Source organism: Triplophysa dalaica, chromosome 23, assembly GCF_015846415.1.
Source record: "Triplophysa dalaica isolate WHDGS20190420 chromosome 23, ASM1584641v1, whole genome shotgun sequence".
NCBI classification, from domain to species: domain Eukaryota; kingdom Metazoa; phylum Chordata; class Actinopteri; order Cypriniformes; family Nemacheilidae; genus Triplophysa; species Triplophysa dalaica.
The window spans coordinates 3,381,587-3,398,855 of NC_079564.1; the positions used below are offsets into that span (position 1 = coordinate 3,381,587).

The following is a 17,269-nucleotide window of genomic DNA, read 5'->3' on the forward strand; positions in this document are numbered from 1 at the left end:
CTGGCTGAGAAACTCTTGTCCCATGTTATGTGACGCCGTGCAAACTGTTACATGACAGCCTTTAGGTAACGTTTCAAAATAAAAGTCGCCATATTTAACATTTCATAATTTTCATTTCATACATTTCAAGTATCTTTGGATAAATGCGTTTGCTACATTAATATGAAAGAATAATAATAATAAATACATGGCATTAATATGAAATGAATAATCATCTTTGCCCAAATAAAAATACAAAGAATAAGCAAAATAGAACATATTACGATTTCAGATTGTTCATTTAAAATGAGCTTGAATTTTGTCATATTCGATTGAAATTCTTACCCTTTGTTTCCAACAAATTGTGTTCAATTTGTTATGTGTGGCTGAAGTTTAACGAACATAAATACAAGCGTTTAAATCCCTTGCCATCAAATAAAAACGACCAGCGCGTGCAAACGTCTTTAAACGTCTTATGGGACTTTTAATGTAAAATTTGGTATTGTTTCAAAACCACTGCTTTCTATGGTCAGATGGGCTATTACTATTGCATACATTTCATAACTATGTCAAGGCTGAAACGGGATCAGCTTTGTTCTCTTTAAATTAAATTTAATCATGCGATTAATTTTGATCGGGTCGCTTTCACTGTCAATAGCAGCCGCTTATTACGTTTATCTTCCTCTACCCAGCACCATATCAGAGCCATGGAAACTTATGTTTATGGATGCAATTCTACGTGGTATAACGAATTTGGTAAGAATTTTTAATTGTTTACATGTTATATACACAACGTTGTAATTAAAATTGCGTAATTTAATTTAAGCAATAATGCGTTTGAAGAGTTTGGACCCAAAATGAGATAACTCCGCTTTTAAAGGGATTCAAACATCATGTTTTTTTTGTGCATTCCAATTAATATCAATCAAACTGCAGTTGATTTGTTTTGATTAAGATAAAAACTAAAAAAATACTGCTAACTAAGACAGTAAAACACAATAAAAACATGATTTTAAAAAAATTAGTTATGTCATAACTCTCCCTTTTTTTGTCATTAAAGGGGCTGTTCGTTTGATAAACTTTTTGGTAAATACTTTTTAATTTACATTGTTTTTAAATATGTTTAAAATAATAGATTTTCAGAGAGAGAAAGAGAGAGAGTACAGTATGAGAAAATAGTATATAGTAATAAAAATACTATTGCCATGCTCTAACCATTGATCCACAGGAAAGCTGAAACATAAACTCTTTTGGTTGGTTTGCTTTCTTTTCCGATGTTTGATTGCGCAAAATTTTTGATACATTTCTATATTTCATAAAATGCATCAAAATCCGTGGCCCCCAGTTTGAGAACCACTGGAGTACTATACCATCACAGACGCACAATACAAGTCTGTACAGATTACTCGCCATGAGGCAATCTATATATAATGATAGAACAGGTGCTTTCTAACTTTTCCCTTTTTTCCGTTAGAATTTTTTAGCTCACAATCTTGGACTGAGTGGCCCCTTTGATCTCCTGAGATATGCCGCATCATGGGATGTGATATGGGGCCCAAAGTCAACCCTTAAAATCCGGGTCACAGATGCTTCATTCTCTGGAGTCCAGGCACAAGTATTTCAGCCCACTTTATCAAGCCTGCAGCAGCATTTAAAAAGAGGAGTAGTTTATTTCCATGGAGGTGGATGGACGCTCGGCAGTGGAAGTAGGTGATGTAGTTATTAGTTAAAATGCATGTGATCCGTGTAACTAGAGTGTGTTAGATGTAGTAGACAAGCATGCTGTTTTCTGACTTCCTAAAAAGTCTTAAAGAGTCTTTAGATTCTGCACAGTTTACTGAAGTGTTTTCCCTAGGGGGGTTAAAAATGGGAATACTTTTCACAATTGTGACTCTGTTTTAAATCACACTGGAGATTAAGACATTGGGTAGAGATTATTATTCATACTCTGCATGTCAGATTTGTACACTGCAAAACAAAAGTGAGCCTGTTCGTATTTGTTTTAGAATCACACATGTGAATGTTATTCAGAATTCCAACACGTGCATCCCTGGATCTTTCGTTATGAAAGTGAAAATAACTTCACAAAATCACCTGTGTGTTTAACCTATTTGTTTTCGTTTTGTTTTAAGAGATGCAAACATATTTTCTTCAATGCAGAACTATGGCTGAAGAGCTGGATGCAGTTGTAATATCTATTGAGTACGTAATATTCCTTTTAAATTCGTTTTGCATGATTGTTAAATCGTTTGTATGATTCATTTATTTTCCTGTTCAGGTACCGTCTAGCCCCAGAGGCACGTTTCCCAGCTCAGTACAATGATGCTCTCGAGGCCTCCAAACGTATCCTGACAGCGGAGGTGCTGGATCAGTACTCTATTGACCCAGAGAGAGTGGCCGTGTCAGGTGACAGCGCTGGGGCCAACCTAGCCGCTGCTGTTGCGCAACGGGTATTAAGAAATCCCTATAATGTCTTACTGCCCCAAATCTATGCTAATACACATAGTTTCATCGTCAAGGGCAAGCAAAGCCAAAGGATAATTGTGGAAAATGTTTAAGTGCTAACTGTGTTTAAAACATTATTCATGCTTAAATTTAAGCATCTATTTCTCTTAATAATAAGCAACGACATATTAAATCATATATAAATATTGTTACCCCAGCTTAGAGCTGCACACTAAATGGCTTAAATATACATTTATGTTTTTTGACAGATGGCATTGGACAACAGCATTCCTATTAAGTTCAAAGTTCAGGCTCTTCTATACCCCGTTCTACAGGCTCTGGACTTTAACACGCCATCTTACCAGCAGAATGGAAACATTCCTATTCTCCACCGTCCACTCATGGCTCGCTTTTGGCTGGAGTACCTCAACGGAGATCCTACACTTGTTCCTTCTTTGCTGGCAAACAACCACACAGCTCTGAATCAGGGCCGGGAGATAGCAGCAGCCAAAGCTAAGATCAACTGGACCCGGCTTCTTCCGGTGGCCGTTCAGAAGAACTTTAAGCCTGTGGTTCCGCTGCAAGGTGACCCAAAGCTTGTGGAGATGCTGCCAGGTCTGCTGGATGTGAGAGCTTCTCCTTTATTAGCTGAGCTGGACGTGTTGAAGGCTGTGCCTCCTGCTTACATCTTGACCTGTGAACACGATGTTCTGAGAGACGAGGGACTGATGTACGGCAGGCGACTGGAGGAGGCTGGAGTCGCCGTCAGCATTGATCACTATGAAGATGGTTTCCACGGATGCACAAGCTTTGCTTTCGGACCCTTCAGATTCTCTGTGGGATTCCGGAGTTTTGGAAACTACATCCAATGGCTAATTAAAAACCTCTAGCGGTTCTTTTTGGCACATATAATAGGAGATATAATATGAGACAGATTCAATAGATTTCTATTTTTATGTAAAATTTATTTTGATTTTAAACCATTTTGAATGAAAGCTTTTATGCAACGATTCAATGCAACAGAGTATTTGTGAAAACTGAATGGAAATAAGCACAATGATTTTCAATGCAACTGAAATATTACATCTTTACCTCTGAATTTAAATAGTTAACAATATACTATTGTTTTAAGTGGGATACTACTACTTTGTTTTATATGGGTAATGCCATAAAATGCAGGATAATCCAGATAATGCAAAAGATGCTTCTGTGTTGACAGAATTTTATCCAGATAAGGTGGACGGGGCTTTACCAAACTAAAGAGTATTTTATTGAACTAAACATTGGACATTCCTATGCGTGCAAAATGCATACACATTTTATGAAAATTACATTTTGTATGTGCATACTTGGTCAAATATAGTTTTGACAACTTTTAGAAGTATACAGTACTATATAATGTTGACAAAACACCAAGTTGGCTGCAACGTGGTTTGAAAAAAGTAAAACATCTTTAAACTAAAAGAGACTTTAAAACGCTTAATCATTACGTTTTATGGTATCATTTTTCTAATGTCTTCAACTGTCTGTAAGCAGATGAGAAAACAAGATGCTTCTCGTTTCATTCATTCAGGATTTGCATTGATAACCCATTTGGTCACCCATATGTGCATTTTAATGCAACTACACACACTGATTTCCATGTTGTTTGGTGACATTCCATAGACTTCCGTCGATTTTATATCAGGATTATGATACATTCTATCCCCTAACCCGACACCTAAATCTAATAGTCACACTTCTGCATTTTTTCCCAATAAATATCATTCTGTATTATTTATAAGCTGTATTCCCTCATGGGGACCTGAAAAATGTGATGAAAACCAGTACACACACATACACACATTGTGCGGACTGCCCTAGTTTTCTCCAGCTGCATCTAGGCATGACGTCTCCACAGATGTGCATTACAATTCCTCAAAGAGGAGCAGTGGTTTTGAATGAGAAATAGGAATAAATGTATAATACATGCCTTTATTTGAGTGAATAATCATTGTTTAAAGATCATTTGAAGTATTGCTGATTTATTTGAGTTTTTGTTGGTCTCCTCAATGATTGTGTTTAGCTGATTTTCACTCTAATCTACACACAAAATAAGAAACAACTTTCTGCTCCTCTTATTTTACCACTCTTTTAACTTTGTTAGCACTTTTATGATGAATTGTGAACTTGGTTTTGAACAAAGCATGATACATAACTGAATGTAAATGTACATTCAATAAAATTAAATATTTCAAACACAAGAATGTTTCCGAGACAATTTATGTAAAGCTCAGTTTTGTGTTTACCATAAAAATATCCACGTTTTATCCTCAAATAAATATAATATAATTAATAAATATAATATAATTAAGCCTGCTACATCACAAACGTGTATGATTAAGAGATTTACAAGGTTTATGTTTTGCATCGTCACAGCTGACAGGGGTTTCACAATCGTGACGTACATTAACTGTGACGCTATGTAAACAACTCATACGACCCGTGAGGAACATTTCAAAATAAAAGCCGGCGCACAAATAAACTACAGTTACGGGAGCGCTAATATGGAACGAATGATCGTTCGTTCTTTCACTAAATATCCCCACAACTCATGCTACATCAAAACATTCAAATTAAAGCATACTTCTGATCTCTCGGTGCCACTGGATAGAAATGCACTTACGGACCTAACGTGTCTAAATATACAGACAACAAACACAGTAAAACAACTTGACACATCTAATACAAATTTCGTATACAAACGCAACATCGAATGATTAAAACGATAATTTACGTCTTACGAGAGAACCTTTATTATATAATTCGCTGTAAGTTACGTTCATACTCCGCTCCCCGCAGGCAACGCACAGGTGTCACACACGCATTTTGTTAACACTCACGTTTCTTTTATCGGTCCACCTTTTTGAGCATTGAAGAGCATTAAAAATGCGACCAATTTTGTTCGGGACGATATTAGTGTCAATAGCAGTCGCTTATTACGTTCATATCCCTCTGCCCAGCAATGTATCAGAGCCATGGACGCTCTTGTTTACGGATGCAGTAATACGTAGCATAATGGACGTGGTAAGAGTTATTATTGGTTTGCATTGGTATTCATACGTACAGCAATTGTTGTCAAATAAATTCTATCAGTGGATACAAGCAAGCACACTTCTGCTGAATAAAAAGAAATACAATAGACAACATGACATAAATTCTAATGTATTATATAAGGAAATGCATTGATTTATATGGAATCTATAATGGTCTCTGTGGGTGTCTACTGGTAAACTTAATGTGTTACTCATCTGATCTGGCTGAAGGGAACCGACAAAACATCTTACTGGAATGAGGCCTAAAACACACTAGAATGACAGAACATGTGGGTTTAATGTTAAACAGGTGATTTTTGTAATGGAAACCATTAGAATTTCCATTGAATTTTTCAGCATGGACACATGTGTGATGTGTGTGTTTATAACTCCATGAAGCTTTTAATTTACAGGCAATGTGGACACGTTCTATTTTCCTACAGGGATTTGCAGACCTATGATCCGCTCTATGATCTTTTTCAGAGTTTTTTAGCTCACGATATGGGACTGAGTCATCCCTTCGCTTTTGTTAAATACTTCATGGCATGGAATGAGATAGAGAGCGCACAGTCTAGCCCGGGCGTCCGTGTCAGAGACGCGTCCTTTGCTGGAGTACATGCCCGAGTGTTTGAAACCACTTTAGCAGGCCACTTAAAAAGAGGTGTGGTCTATTTTCATGGAGGTGGATGGACACTTGGTAGTGCAAGTAGGTGACGCAAAAACCAATACAACCTTGTACAGAATGTCAGATGATCTGTAGTGTAATCTGTTGAATCTCTCTTTCTGCTTCAAGAGATGAAGTCGTACGACTCGCAGTGTAGACGGATGGCTGAAGAATTGGATGCAGTCGTTATATCTGTCGAGTAAGAAATGCTCAGCAGTTTCTTGGATGTGGTCTATAACATTATTTTATAGATACACCTTCACAGGTCATAATTAAGTTAATAACCCATTTTTTAATCTATATGTTTAGGTACCGTCTAGCCCCAGAGGCACGTTTCCCAGATCAGTACAATGATGCTCTCGAGGCCTCCAAACGTATCCTGACAGCGGAGGTGCTTGATCGGTACTCTATAGACCCAGAAAGAGTGGCCGTGTCAGGAGACAGCGCTGGGGGGAACCTAGCCGCTGCTGTCACCCATCAGGTATTGAGCTAAAGTCAGAAATCCCTTCAGGTGTCTACATTGCCAAATGCGTCCTAATACACAGATTAGTTCGTTATTGTGGTTAACAGAGATATAGAATGAAAGAATAAATATTTGTTTGTTTATATGTGCATTGAAATTGCCCGAAAAGGAGGTTACTTTGTCTGTGTTTTTTTATGTTAGTAATGTTGCATTAAAGGTTTTAATTATAAATGAATAGACTAATGGATGGATAGACTGTATATAAGTACTGTATGTATAACTACAATAAATATATGAAATGTATATAAAATAATGATATTGGTCCGTGTCCTTACAGATGGCCTTAGATGCAAGTGCACCCACTAAGTTTAAAGTTCAGGCCCTCCTCTACCCCGTTCTCCAGTCCCTGGACTTCAACACGCCCTCCCACCAGCAAAATCACAATATGCCCATCCTGAACGCTCCCCTCCTGGCCCGCTTTGTCCTGGAGTACTTTAATGGGTCTCAGGCACTTGTTCCTTCTTTGCTGGCGAACAGGCACTTAGCTCTGAATCAGAGCCAGGAGATAGCAGCAGCCAAAGCTAAGATCAACTGGACCCGGCTTCTTCCGCTGTCCGTTCAGAAGAACTTTAAGCCTGTGGTTCCGCTGCAGGGTGACCCAAAGATGGTCCAGATTCAAAAGTTTATGCTGGATGTGAGAGCTTCTCCTTTACTAGCTGCACAGGAGGTGTTGAAAGCTGTGCCACCCACTTATATCATGACCTGTGAGCTTGACGTGCTGAGAGACGATGGACTGATGTACGGCAGGCGACTGGAGGAGGCTGGAGTCGCCGTCACCATTGATCACTATGAAGATGGTTTTCATGGATGCACAAGTTTTGCGTTCTCGCCCACTCCGTTCACGGTTGCATTGCGAAGCTTTGGAAACTTCATCCGATGGTTGAAGGAGAACCTGTAGGAGGGGTTTTTGACTAATTAAATTTGCATTTTAAACGTTGCCAAATTGTTTTTGTATTTAATAGCAATTTGTAAAGAACTAAACCTGATGCTGCAGAAAATGTTTCAGTACCTTACACTTGCTGTTGCAGTAAGAATTAATTATGGGATGAAACCAGTTGGTTTGAGAGCTGCTACTTAGGGTGTTAGGCACACAATTACATTTTTTGATCAAACTTTATTTAATACCTTAGTGTGATATCTAAATGATTTATGCAATGCTAAACTGATCTACAGTATAAAATGGGGCGCTTATTTTCATATGCATACATTTTAATACCTTTACATTTTCACAGATTTGAATGTGTTACGTACATACTCAAATGCAGGGAAATCTAGATGATTTCCACAATGCTAAACTGATCTATTACATTTCATAAAAGGATATTTTGGACCCCGAAACTAGATTATTATACATTTTTCAGTGTTATACATATGCTTGAATTAAATATTCAAGATTATATTTTCTTAGTACATTCTCTTTTCCAACAAAATTATATATATCTTCCATAAATACCCTGTAAAGCGAGCCATAAAATCTTCTCTCTAAAGCACATCAACATGTTTACTTATAGCTCGTATCTGTTAAAATACAACACTTTTGGGAAAAATGTTCTACTTCGGTCTGGGAGATGTAGAATGTCTTTGGCAGTTTCTTCGCTGTTGGCAGTCAGCAGTTTTGACAAAAGGGAATTTCCTTAAAACGGAGCAGTATGGTGCTTTAAAGAAACATGAGCTGCAAGGGAGCTGTGGAGGGAAGCTATCCATCACTGTTTGCGCATGGGAAACGCCGGGGGTGCAGATAAGCGCAGTGGAATGCTGGTGCTCGCTGTTTTTCTACTCACCTGTGGGAACTTGCGTTGTTAGTGCGCTTTGACAATTTCCTCTTATTGAGAGTTTGGGGACCGTAATCGATTTTGGTGTTTAACAAACTGTACCGTTATTCTCAGGGTAAAGAAATGTGTTTCGAGTTTTGCTTTTATAAATACACAAACAAATATATAATGTATTTTAGCAAAACATTAAGCAACATTTCTTCTTGACAGCTGTTGTTGTGCTGCAAGCATTCTGCATGCCAGTTACCAAAACAGATACTGGAATCATCTTTCAAATATGTTTAGCATGAGAAGCCCTGATATTGTTGTTTTTTAGGGGAGGGTTAGACTATGAGTTTTTTTTTGATACCTTTTAAAATCAAACATTTGTTTTGAAACAGTTTGTCTTGATTGTAGGATTCCTTGGCTACACAATAAAAGATTGACAGAAAAAAGGATACTGTTGCGAAGTCTCTTGTTTCTCTGATTTTTCCCCTGAGAAAAAGACCCAAGCAATTTCACACGTGTCTTTACTCGAGTTTCAGAAGAGATCTCAATGATGTCACAATCCATGCGTAGATTTGTAAAGAAAATCATGTTTTTATTCAAGAAGAGGTTCAATATGAATGCAAACAATTCTACTTAAACTTATTGTGAACTTTACTATTCAAATGCTGTATACACACATTTTTGCTTCCTTTAGTTTTTAAGTACAATCAAATAGGCTTTACAAGTCGTTTTAACTTACTGTAAATGTTGTCAAGCTGTTGATGTAACTTAGAAAAATAAGCTTGAACTGCTTGAAGTGATAGTTGTCATCATTTATCATTTCAAAGCAGTATGACTATCTTTCTCCTGCAAAACAAAACAGAAGCTATTTTGAAGAATGTTATTAACCGAACAACATTCACTTCTATTGTATGGACAAAAAAAGCCAGTTAAACGTAAATTGGTGCAAATTAACAACATTCTTCAAAATATCTTTTTTTGTTTTCTTCAGAATAAAGTCATTTTTGGGAGACAAGTCACAACAAAGTTAAAGTGATGAAAGAAAGTTGAAATGAGCAAATAACTCATTTGTAGCTATTTTGTATTTCTGGGAACAAACGATTAGATGAAACATCACAGTTCATATTGAATTGAGACAAAACTCTAACAATTTTAGAACATTCCATTTCGTCTGGATGTGACCCGTTCTCCGAAATCAGTAAAAACAAAACAGAACTAAACAAACAAAACAAAACATGTGTCTTAATTTTTTTGAAAAGCACAAAGATTTTTGGTTTATTCAACTTGTTGGATTCCTTTGAATGGATTTGATGCTCGTGATGTTTTTACTTTAAGTTCAGTTAGTTTCACATACAACCGTGACAGCAGGGTGGATTTTATTCTTATTGAGTTTAAGACAGTTCGCCTGCAGGCCGGACTGAACGTACTTTGCTGACTGGAATAACCTGTTGTCTTTCATGCAGTGACAGAAACACCTCTGTGAAACAGCAGAGATGTTTTTATCTCAAGCCACTCCGATATTAATTGCGACTGATCGTGTCACATGATCAAACTTGATCTCAAACAGCCCGATGGCAAAGTGCGAGGTCCTTCCTGTTCCCGGCAGCCACATAACCTGAGACACTTTTAAACTTTGCGTAAGTTGCCTTCAGGAAGAGATTTTCATGCCAGCGTTTGTTTCCTGTTACTGTGGCGTGTGTAAGGCGAGGAGTAAATGATTAATCAAAGAAAGCTCTCAGGTAATTTCAAAAGAAAACAAAACCGAAGGAGGCCGATGTGAACGCGGCGGTTCACATACCTAGTGCAAGAAGGAATGTTATCTTTTTACATTGTTCATAGCTTCCTGAATTTAAGGGCTGTTGCTTGCAAGAAGCCAAGCTTTTTGTTGCTCTGTGTTTTTGTACGGTCAGTTGTGGAGTATTCCTGCAAGATTTTGACATACGAGGCAGCTAGACACTGACTCACACACACATTAAAAGCCTGTGTTTACTTCTGTCAGTCATTTCATTATAACAAAGACAGTTACTGTTCTCTCAATGGGTTTCTGAAAGCTGAATTTCTTTGGTGCTTTTGCTCAAACATACGTAAAAGGATTTACACACGCCAAACCTAACATTGTTCAAATGTTTTTAAGGCCATTTAGAATTTTGCACAACAACGTGTTGTATAGGATTAACAGTAATGTCTGTTAAAAAGCAACAATAAATGTTCTTTTTTTAGGCTAAAATTGTGGCATTACTCATTCTGCACTTTTTGAAGTACAAACATGAAACGTAACCCAAATTGTTAAGCTGAGTCTCTTTTGACCCTTTGAACCCATAAGAAAGAATAAGAGAATGTTTTAATATCAATATCTCAATTATTTCTCACAGATATCAATGACATTAAATAGGGAACAAATGGAAACTTAAATCTCTCTTAAATATCTAAATCTGATATTTGTCCTGAGGAAAAGACCCAGAAAATTCACAAATGCCTGAGACATTACAATTAAAGAAAAGTTCTCAAAAACTCAGGTCGGTCAAATCTGCAATCAAAAGTCAATATTACTGAAGATTTCAATATAAACCTTAACATTCTCTGAGCTATGGAAGAGCAATATCTGAGCAATACAATGTTCCTGCAGCAACCCAGCGGGCACCTCGATGTCAATTTGACGTCAAATTTCAGACAAGATTTGATCAAGATGGTGCACCACATCATTTCAAATTCAAATCATACATTAAATTCTTCAAGGTTTTTAATGAGGTGAAAATATGAGGTTTATCCCATACTGAAATTGGTTAATGTAAGTATAGCCCAATATGTTTGACATTGAAATGACGTCAAATCAACGTTGCATTATAGGCATTCATTTGATGTTGTATTGACATCATATTGACATCAATGTAAATCCAGTTGAAATAGCATTTTTCTTCTAACTGGCCCCTCAAAATGCATCTATTTGTCACATCTTTTGAAGCAGTTGTTGGATTTGTACATGAAAGTGGACTGCTGTAACTTCTGTGGTAAAAAACACTTTTTTTAAAAGTATGTAAATACTCATGCTGAAATAAAAGGAAACAGTGATTGTTAAATTTTACAAGAAAATATACTGATTTGCCAATAATACATTCAGATGTAATTACAATTTAAAATATTAAAAACAAAAGCAGCATTTTTGCTGTAACCCCACATAAAGTATTATGTTTCCTTATTTTGGTTATTTATAGTGATATTATATTACTGTAAAATTAGAAAAACATTGCTGTAATTGAAAATACTCATAAAATTGTAATACCTTATAATGTATGTACCATTTTTACAGTATTACAACTTCATGTTCATTTTAGTCAAAAAACTCTTATAACTTTTTTATTATTTTTTATAAATTTTTATTTTTCCTTAATTTTTATTAATAATCATTAATTAATCATTAATTTTATTATGAAAAATGTTGGGCCTACAATGCCCATTCATTCTCTGTAGTTTTAATGCCCATTTATTATCTGTCTTATGTATTTCTTAATACCACCTGTAGACGGCGCCATGGCCTATTTCACATTTCCGGGTTTCTCAGCAGCTGAAGTTAGTGAATGGACTACAACAATTAATTTATTTTTTGTGTGAAATTTGATGCAAATGTAGTATAACATATTATTTTATACATACACGTAAAAATATAAAATTTATAAAAATATTTGGAGGATTTACTACGTTGACCGTTGAAACGTACGTCATCACGTCTTGCGTAGAGGCCAGTGTTTGCTATGCGGTCGAAGCATTGGAGAAGGTTGTCGCTTTTTATCAGGTGAGTAATAAACGTCTCATGAAATAAAAAATACGATATATATTGGGTAACTTTGAAAACCTAGAAGATTGTGTTTTGATGAAATATATGACTTGGCGATATATTAGAATCTGGTGAGTTGAAATATCCCGCCAGAAGTACCGTGAAGATTTCTGAGGTAATGTTAATGTGCGATCCATTAAGCGTGTAACGTTGAGTTAACGATTTAGAAATGTCAGTGAGTAATGTTAGTTTTGCAATTAATATTAGGATAAAATAAAAATGCCCTCATTTGAATCTCTTTACCGATGCTATGCGACAAAGCGAAACATACCCATAATTATAATTCATAATTTGATACACACTGATGTGTTCTAAAATGTCCTGGTAGAAGGTCCACTGTGTCAAGCAGGACCAGCCCACACTACTAAAGGTACCAAAAGCTGGTTCAATGACAATTTGTGTTACTGTGCTCAAAGGAAAACTTCTCAGCTGTTCTGGTCACTTAGTTGTATTGTTCAACAATCTTAACAATCATTGAATACTGATATGGTTGTCTTTTTTTTCAGAATTCTTACAAACAAATTGATGTCAACAATGAATATGGATGGCTCAGGAATGAAGAAGGCCTTTGGAAAACACGGCTATGTCGTGTTATAATAGGTACTACATTACTTTTCTTGTATGATTAGAGGATGTAGTGTCTATCAACATATGCTACATTTTAAGTAAATTAAACATGTAATGCTTAAATTACAATCTTATCTTAGTAAACTGACACATTTAAAACATTTAACAACTCTTAAATATTTGCAAGTAGTGCACATTTCTAAATTTAACAGATACTTATTTAAACCTGGGAACATCTTAGTGTTAATAAACATTTAAGAGCAGCAACTTGCATTAACTTCTATGTACAAGTGATGGTTGCTGAAAAATGTTAGGTATATTTTAATGTCTTAAAAGGTGTGCTAATTGTGGTTTCATCTTCATTTAGGTGCACTACAGCAGTCCAAACCTTCATTATCAGAGGCTGAAATAAAAAAATACAGCTAAAAAATCTCCGGTCTGCTCCCGATAGATGTGGGGGTATGGGACGACAAAAGGGGAAATCGGCGATTGATGTGTGTTCAGATTCTGAATAAGTAGGCCTTAAGCCAATTGTTTATCAAAATTATTTTTGTTCATTTGGGATATGATCTGGGAAAACCCATCACATGGTGAAATAAAAAATACTGGTTTTAGTATCATATGAAAGCTATTAAGCCCTTTCCAAAACTGTTTTTATTTAATTTACAAATTGTTTTTATGGAGTGGGTGGTCTAGTGGGTTAAACCACTGAACTGGTAAATCAAAAGGTTGCTGGTTCTATCCTAGTAGCCACCACCACTGTGTCCTTGAGCAAGACACTTTACTCCCCGTTGCTCCAGGGGGATTGTCCCTGTAATAAGTGCACTGTAAGTCGCTTTGGATAAAAGCGTCTGCTAAATAACTACACGTAAATGTAAATGTTTTTAACAAATGGAAAGGGCTTGAGAGCTTTCATATGATATCAAAACCTGTAATATGTACAATTTTGTCATGTGATGGCTTTTTCCAGATCACTTAATATTTATATATCAATTTAAATGTTAATATTTAATTAAAAAGTAATTCAAGGAGGATTTTATATTTATTAGTGGTTTAAGAACATTTTAAATTTCTGGAATTGTAGCTGATTGTATTTAATAAAACATGTCTTACATTAAGTACTGTTGTTTCATTATTTATTGGTCTAGAATAGGACATCAATTTGTTAAAAAATGTAAAAGAAATTGCTAATCAAATTAACGTCAAAACTTGATGTCAATTTGATGTCAAATTTTGACATCGATTTGATTTGCATTTTTGACCAATTCTTTGATGCCGATGTTTGACGTCAATTTGATGTCTATTTAACATCAATTGCCCACTGGGAAGTATCTTACCACCCTGAACACTCCACCAATCACACAGCAGAGTGCTTAAAATCAACCCGAATACCTGGCAAACACTCATAACAACCCTCAAACAACCTAAAAAGCAGTTTTCATCCACACTTTATATCTTTACTAAGACACATCGTTCAGACCCCCAAAGCCCATAAGGAGACATTCTGAAGCACCATTTTTCTGACGACGTGTCTGATTTGGTGTTTGGAGTTTAGATCATCTATCACACCCCACCCACGAATGACCATTTGGCTTTTGCAGCTACTCAAACTTAACAGAGAAAGACTGCCAAAATCTAAAAGCACCCGACACCCCTGTATCCCGTAACATTTACATCTCCATAAATCAGAGGAGTCTTCGCCTCCTTTCTCAGAAAGAGGACTTTCTCAGAGATCTCTGACCTGAAGAACATGTCTGCTTGAAAGTTGAAATAAGAAAAACATGCTTTGATTTAAGCACCGATGGGTTTGAAGTGAAGCGAGTGCAGGCATCCCTCCCACATGGCAACATCATGGCGTTGCTCATCCCAGAGGGAAATTTGGGAATCTCCCTTTCCCAACATAGAAGTGATGTCACAATACGCCCTTTTATCCTGACCTTTACGTCTCACGCCACTTTAATGGCATGGCTTAAGCATGACCGAATATGATGTGAGCCCCCCACTTTATAGCTCTCCCAAACTATTTTACCTCCCCAACTCTTTTTCATTTCCTCCCCCGCTGTTTTCCATTTTTGAGCATTTGACACTAACAAGATTGCTTTTTTTTCGGACGATAAAGTGGGGCCCCTAAATTCAAGGCCCATTTTCCGAGCCAAATTCCGTATTCTCCAAACTCAACGGAGCATTGAATCAAGACCCTGTAACTCTCTACGAAACCCCCCATGTTCTGCAAACGGATATGATCGCACATTTATCAGCGGCCAGGTTTTTGCAGCCCCTTGGTTTTTAAAATCCCTGAGGATGAAAAGAAACTCGGGGATCTTATGGTTAGTTCTCGCATTCAGCCCTATCAGCCTTGGCGCTCACGCCACATAGTCGTACAATGATATCAGATTATTTAACAGAAGTGAATGATTTGAAACAGCCGTCATGTTTTTGGCCAAGTAGAATTACATTCAGATTTAGATTTAAAGCAGTTGTTGCCTCTCAAAAAAACAGGCTGACATTATACAGGGTTTGTGAGTGGTTGCAAGGGCGTTGCCAGGGGGTTGGCAAGGTGTGCTGGGTGGTTGAAAGGGTTTTGCAATGTGGTCACTAAGGTGCTCTGGGTAAGTGCCGTCTTAACTATAAAAGCGCTTCAAAAGGTTTTTCACAGCGATGATGTAGATGAACCATTCTGTTTCCACAAAAAAACATTCAGTCATTGTTCTTAAAAGAACCTTTTCATTCTTACATTTATGTAGTCTAAAGAACATTTTAATTTGGTGAAAGAACATTTTGTGCAACAGAAAGGCTTTGGATATTTAGCCAAAAAAGCTTACATGGCATTTATTTTTAAAAGTATGCTTACAAACCCAAGTCACAATAGCCCACCCAAAGTCTATCCTTTTGGCTTTTCTTATTTACATTATTACATTCCAGATACAATTATAAGTCAGATCGCTTACTGTGTGTCTCGCGGTTTCTCAAACATTCAGCTCCAAGATAAAGGGAGTCGACGGGGAGGACTTCGGTCAATCACGGCTCCACACTCATGTTTCATGGGCAAAAGTCACTCCCCCCAACACCCCACATCCACTAAAACCCAAACACTCACTCTAGAGACGCCCATCATTCTGCTGATGCGGTCGGGTCAACCTAAGCAATGATTTTGTCACTCACTGGCTATTGCTTCTCTTGGCGTCAGCTAAAAAAATCCCAGCCAAATCTGCCCTCCGCATTCTCTTGCTGGAAAATCCCAAGTTTCCGGCCCGTCCTCTGGTCGCCTGCCGCTCTTTTTTTCCTCCTTTGTGTTCGCCCTCCTCCCTTCCACCTTGACTGTGCCAGAAATGTTCATATCGGAGTTGCTTGTTGCATTGTTTAAGTTGCCTATGAGTCAGGGTCGGACAGACGTGTCAACACCGTGGCCTTCGGAGACCGCAGACGAACACACAGCTGGCTGACAGAGATAGAGCGAAGGAGAGAACACAGAATGAGACAGTATGGGTGTGGAAACAATGAGAAATGTTTGAATTATGAGCGAGAATGAGGTTTAAACCAATGTATTCTTCTACGTGCAATAACATTTTGTGTTGTATCTTGTACTTTATACACTATTTTCAAACCTGTATGACTTTCTTTCTTCTGCAGTGAACAAAAGAAGATAGTTTGAAGAACGTTAGTAACCAAACAACATAGACCTCCATAGGTTGATCACAAAAGACATTTTTCTAAATATCTTCTATTGTGTTCCATGGAGTCGTATGCAGGTTTTGAATGACACGAGGGTGAATCAATGATAGAATTTAGATTTTTGAGTGAACTGTCCCTTTATAGTGCTCAGATTATTTGCATATCAATTTGTTAAATGAAAAGTATAAGATTACAGTCTGAGGGCGATATTTATGTACTCTTACCACGGTTGTCTCCTTTGTGTCTGTTTTTATATCTCCTCAAGGATTCAAAATAAAAGATGTGTGGCAATAAAAGAAACATCAACAATATAAACTATAAAACAAAGTCGAGTTAAACACCTCATCTCAAATCTCACGCTCTGTTTTATGCTGACTTTTTCAAAAGGAAGACCAGTCGACATCCTCGAGGACGAAGCCAGTTTGGTCACCTCTGTTCATCTGCTGTTGATTCATAACCGCTGATCTAATCTCAGCGTGACATATCTGGCACAAACAAGCCTATGAAAAAAGCACATTTTGTTGCTCGCTGTGGTGCCAGTGGAGCGGGACGGTGCTTGGGTCTGAACCATTAACTTTAAAAACATCTGTAAATACTAATGTGAAGAAACGTCTAATCATTATTTACTTCCACGTGGCACCTATAGGTTAAGCAACAAGATAATATAGTTATTATGTCCTGCAGCGTAATGATCATAAATGGGGACGTTGTAAAACAGCTCTGCTTTTAATCACACACGTTAGGGTTTGTTCC

General features: G+C 37.0%; 2 protein-coding genes and 2 long non-coding RNA genes across 5 annotated transcripts; 3 read left to right on the forward strand and 1 right to left on the reverse strand.

Moving 5' to 3' along the window:
* Positions 1-493: 493 nt before the first annotated feature.
* LOC130413213 (neutral cholesterol ester hydrolase 1) lies at positions 494-4,664 on the forward strand. Of its 2 annotated transcripts, XM_056738253.1 has the most exons (5): positions 494-735; positions 1,454-1,685; positions 2,112-2,181; positions 2,258-2,429; positions 2,694-4,664. In XM_056738253.1, exons 1-5 carry the CDS (start codon positions 598-600, stop codon positions 3,312-3,314), a joined length of 1,233 nt encoding a protein of 410 aa, XP_056594231.1. In that variant the 5' UTR covers positions 494-597; the 3' UTR covers positions 3,315-4,664. The 2 variants fall into 2 exon arrangements, with proteins under 2 accessions (XP_056594231.1, XP_056594232.1); XM_056738254.1 differs by lacking the exon at positions 2,112-2,181 and having other exon boundaries at positions 1,454-1,689.
* A 550-nt stretch (positions 4,665-5,214) lies between these two features.
* Positions 5,215-7,622, forward strand: LOC130413422 (neutral cholesterol ester hydrolase 1-like). Its single transcript, XM_056738632.1, has 5 exons — positions 5,215-5,490; positions 5,982-6,204; positions 6,292-6,361; positions 6,472-6,643; positions 6,963-7,622. The coding sequence occupies exons 1-5, from the start codon at positions 5,353-5,355 to the stop codon at positions 7,581-7,583; spliced, it is 1,224 nt and encodes a 407-aa protein (XP_056594610.1). The 5' UTR covers positions 5,215-5,352; the 3' UTR covers positions 7,584-7,622.
* Positions 7,623-8,839: 1,217 nt separating this feature from the next.
* On the reverse strand, positions 8,840-16,930 carry LOC130413424 (uncharacterized). The gene is made up of 4 exons (XR_008905486.1): positions 16,741-16,930; positions 15,793-16,283; positions 9,185-9,291; positions 8,840-8,931 (listed from the first exon to the last, which is right to left on the reverse strand). It is a non-coding gene; the product is annotated as an uncharacterized LOC130413424 (long non-coding RNA).
* On the forward strand, positions 11,943-13,962 carry LOC130413423 (uncharacterized). Its single transcript, XR_008905485.1, has 3 exons — positions 11,943-12,235; positions 12,784-12,877; positions 13,212-13,962. It is a non-coding gene; the product is annotated as an uncharacterized LOC130413423 (long non-coding RNA).
* Positions 16,931-17,269: the final 339 nt, after the last annotated feature.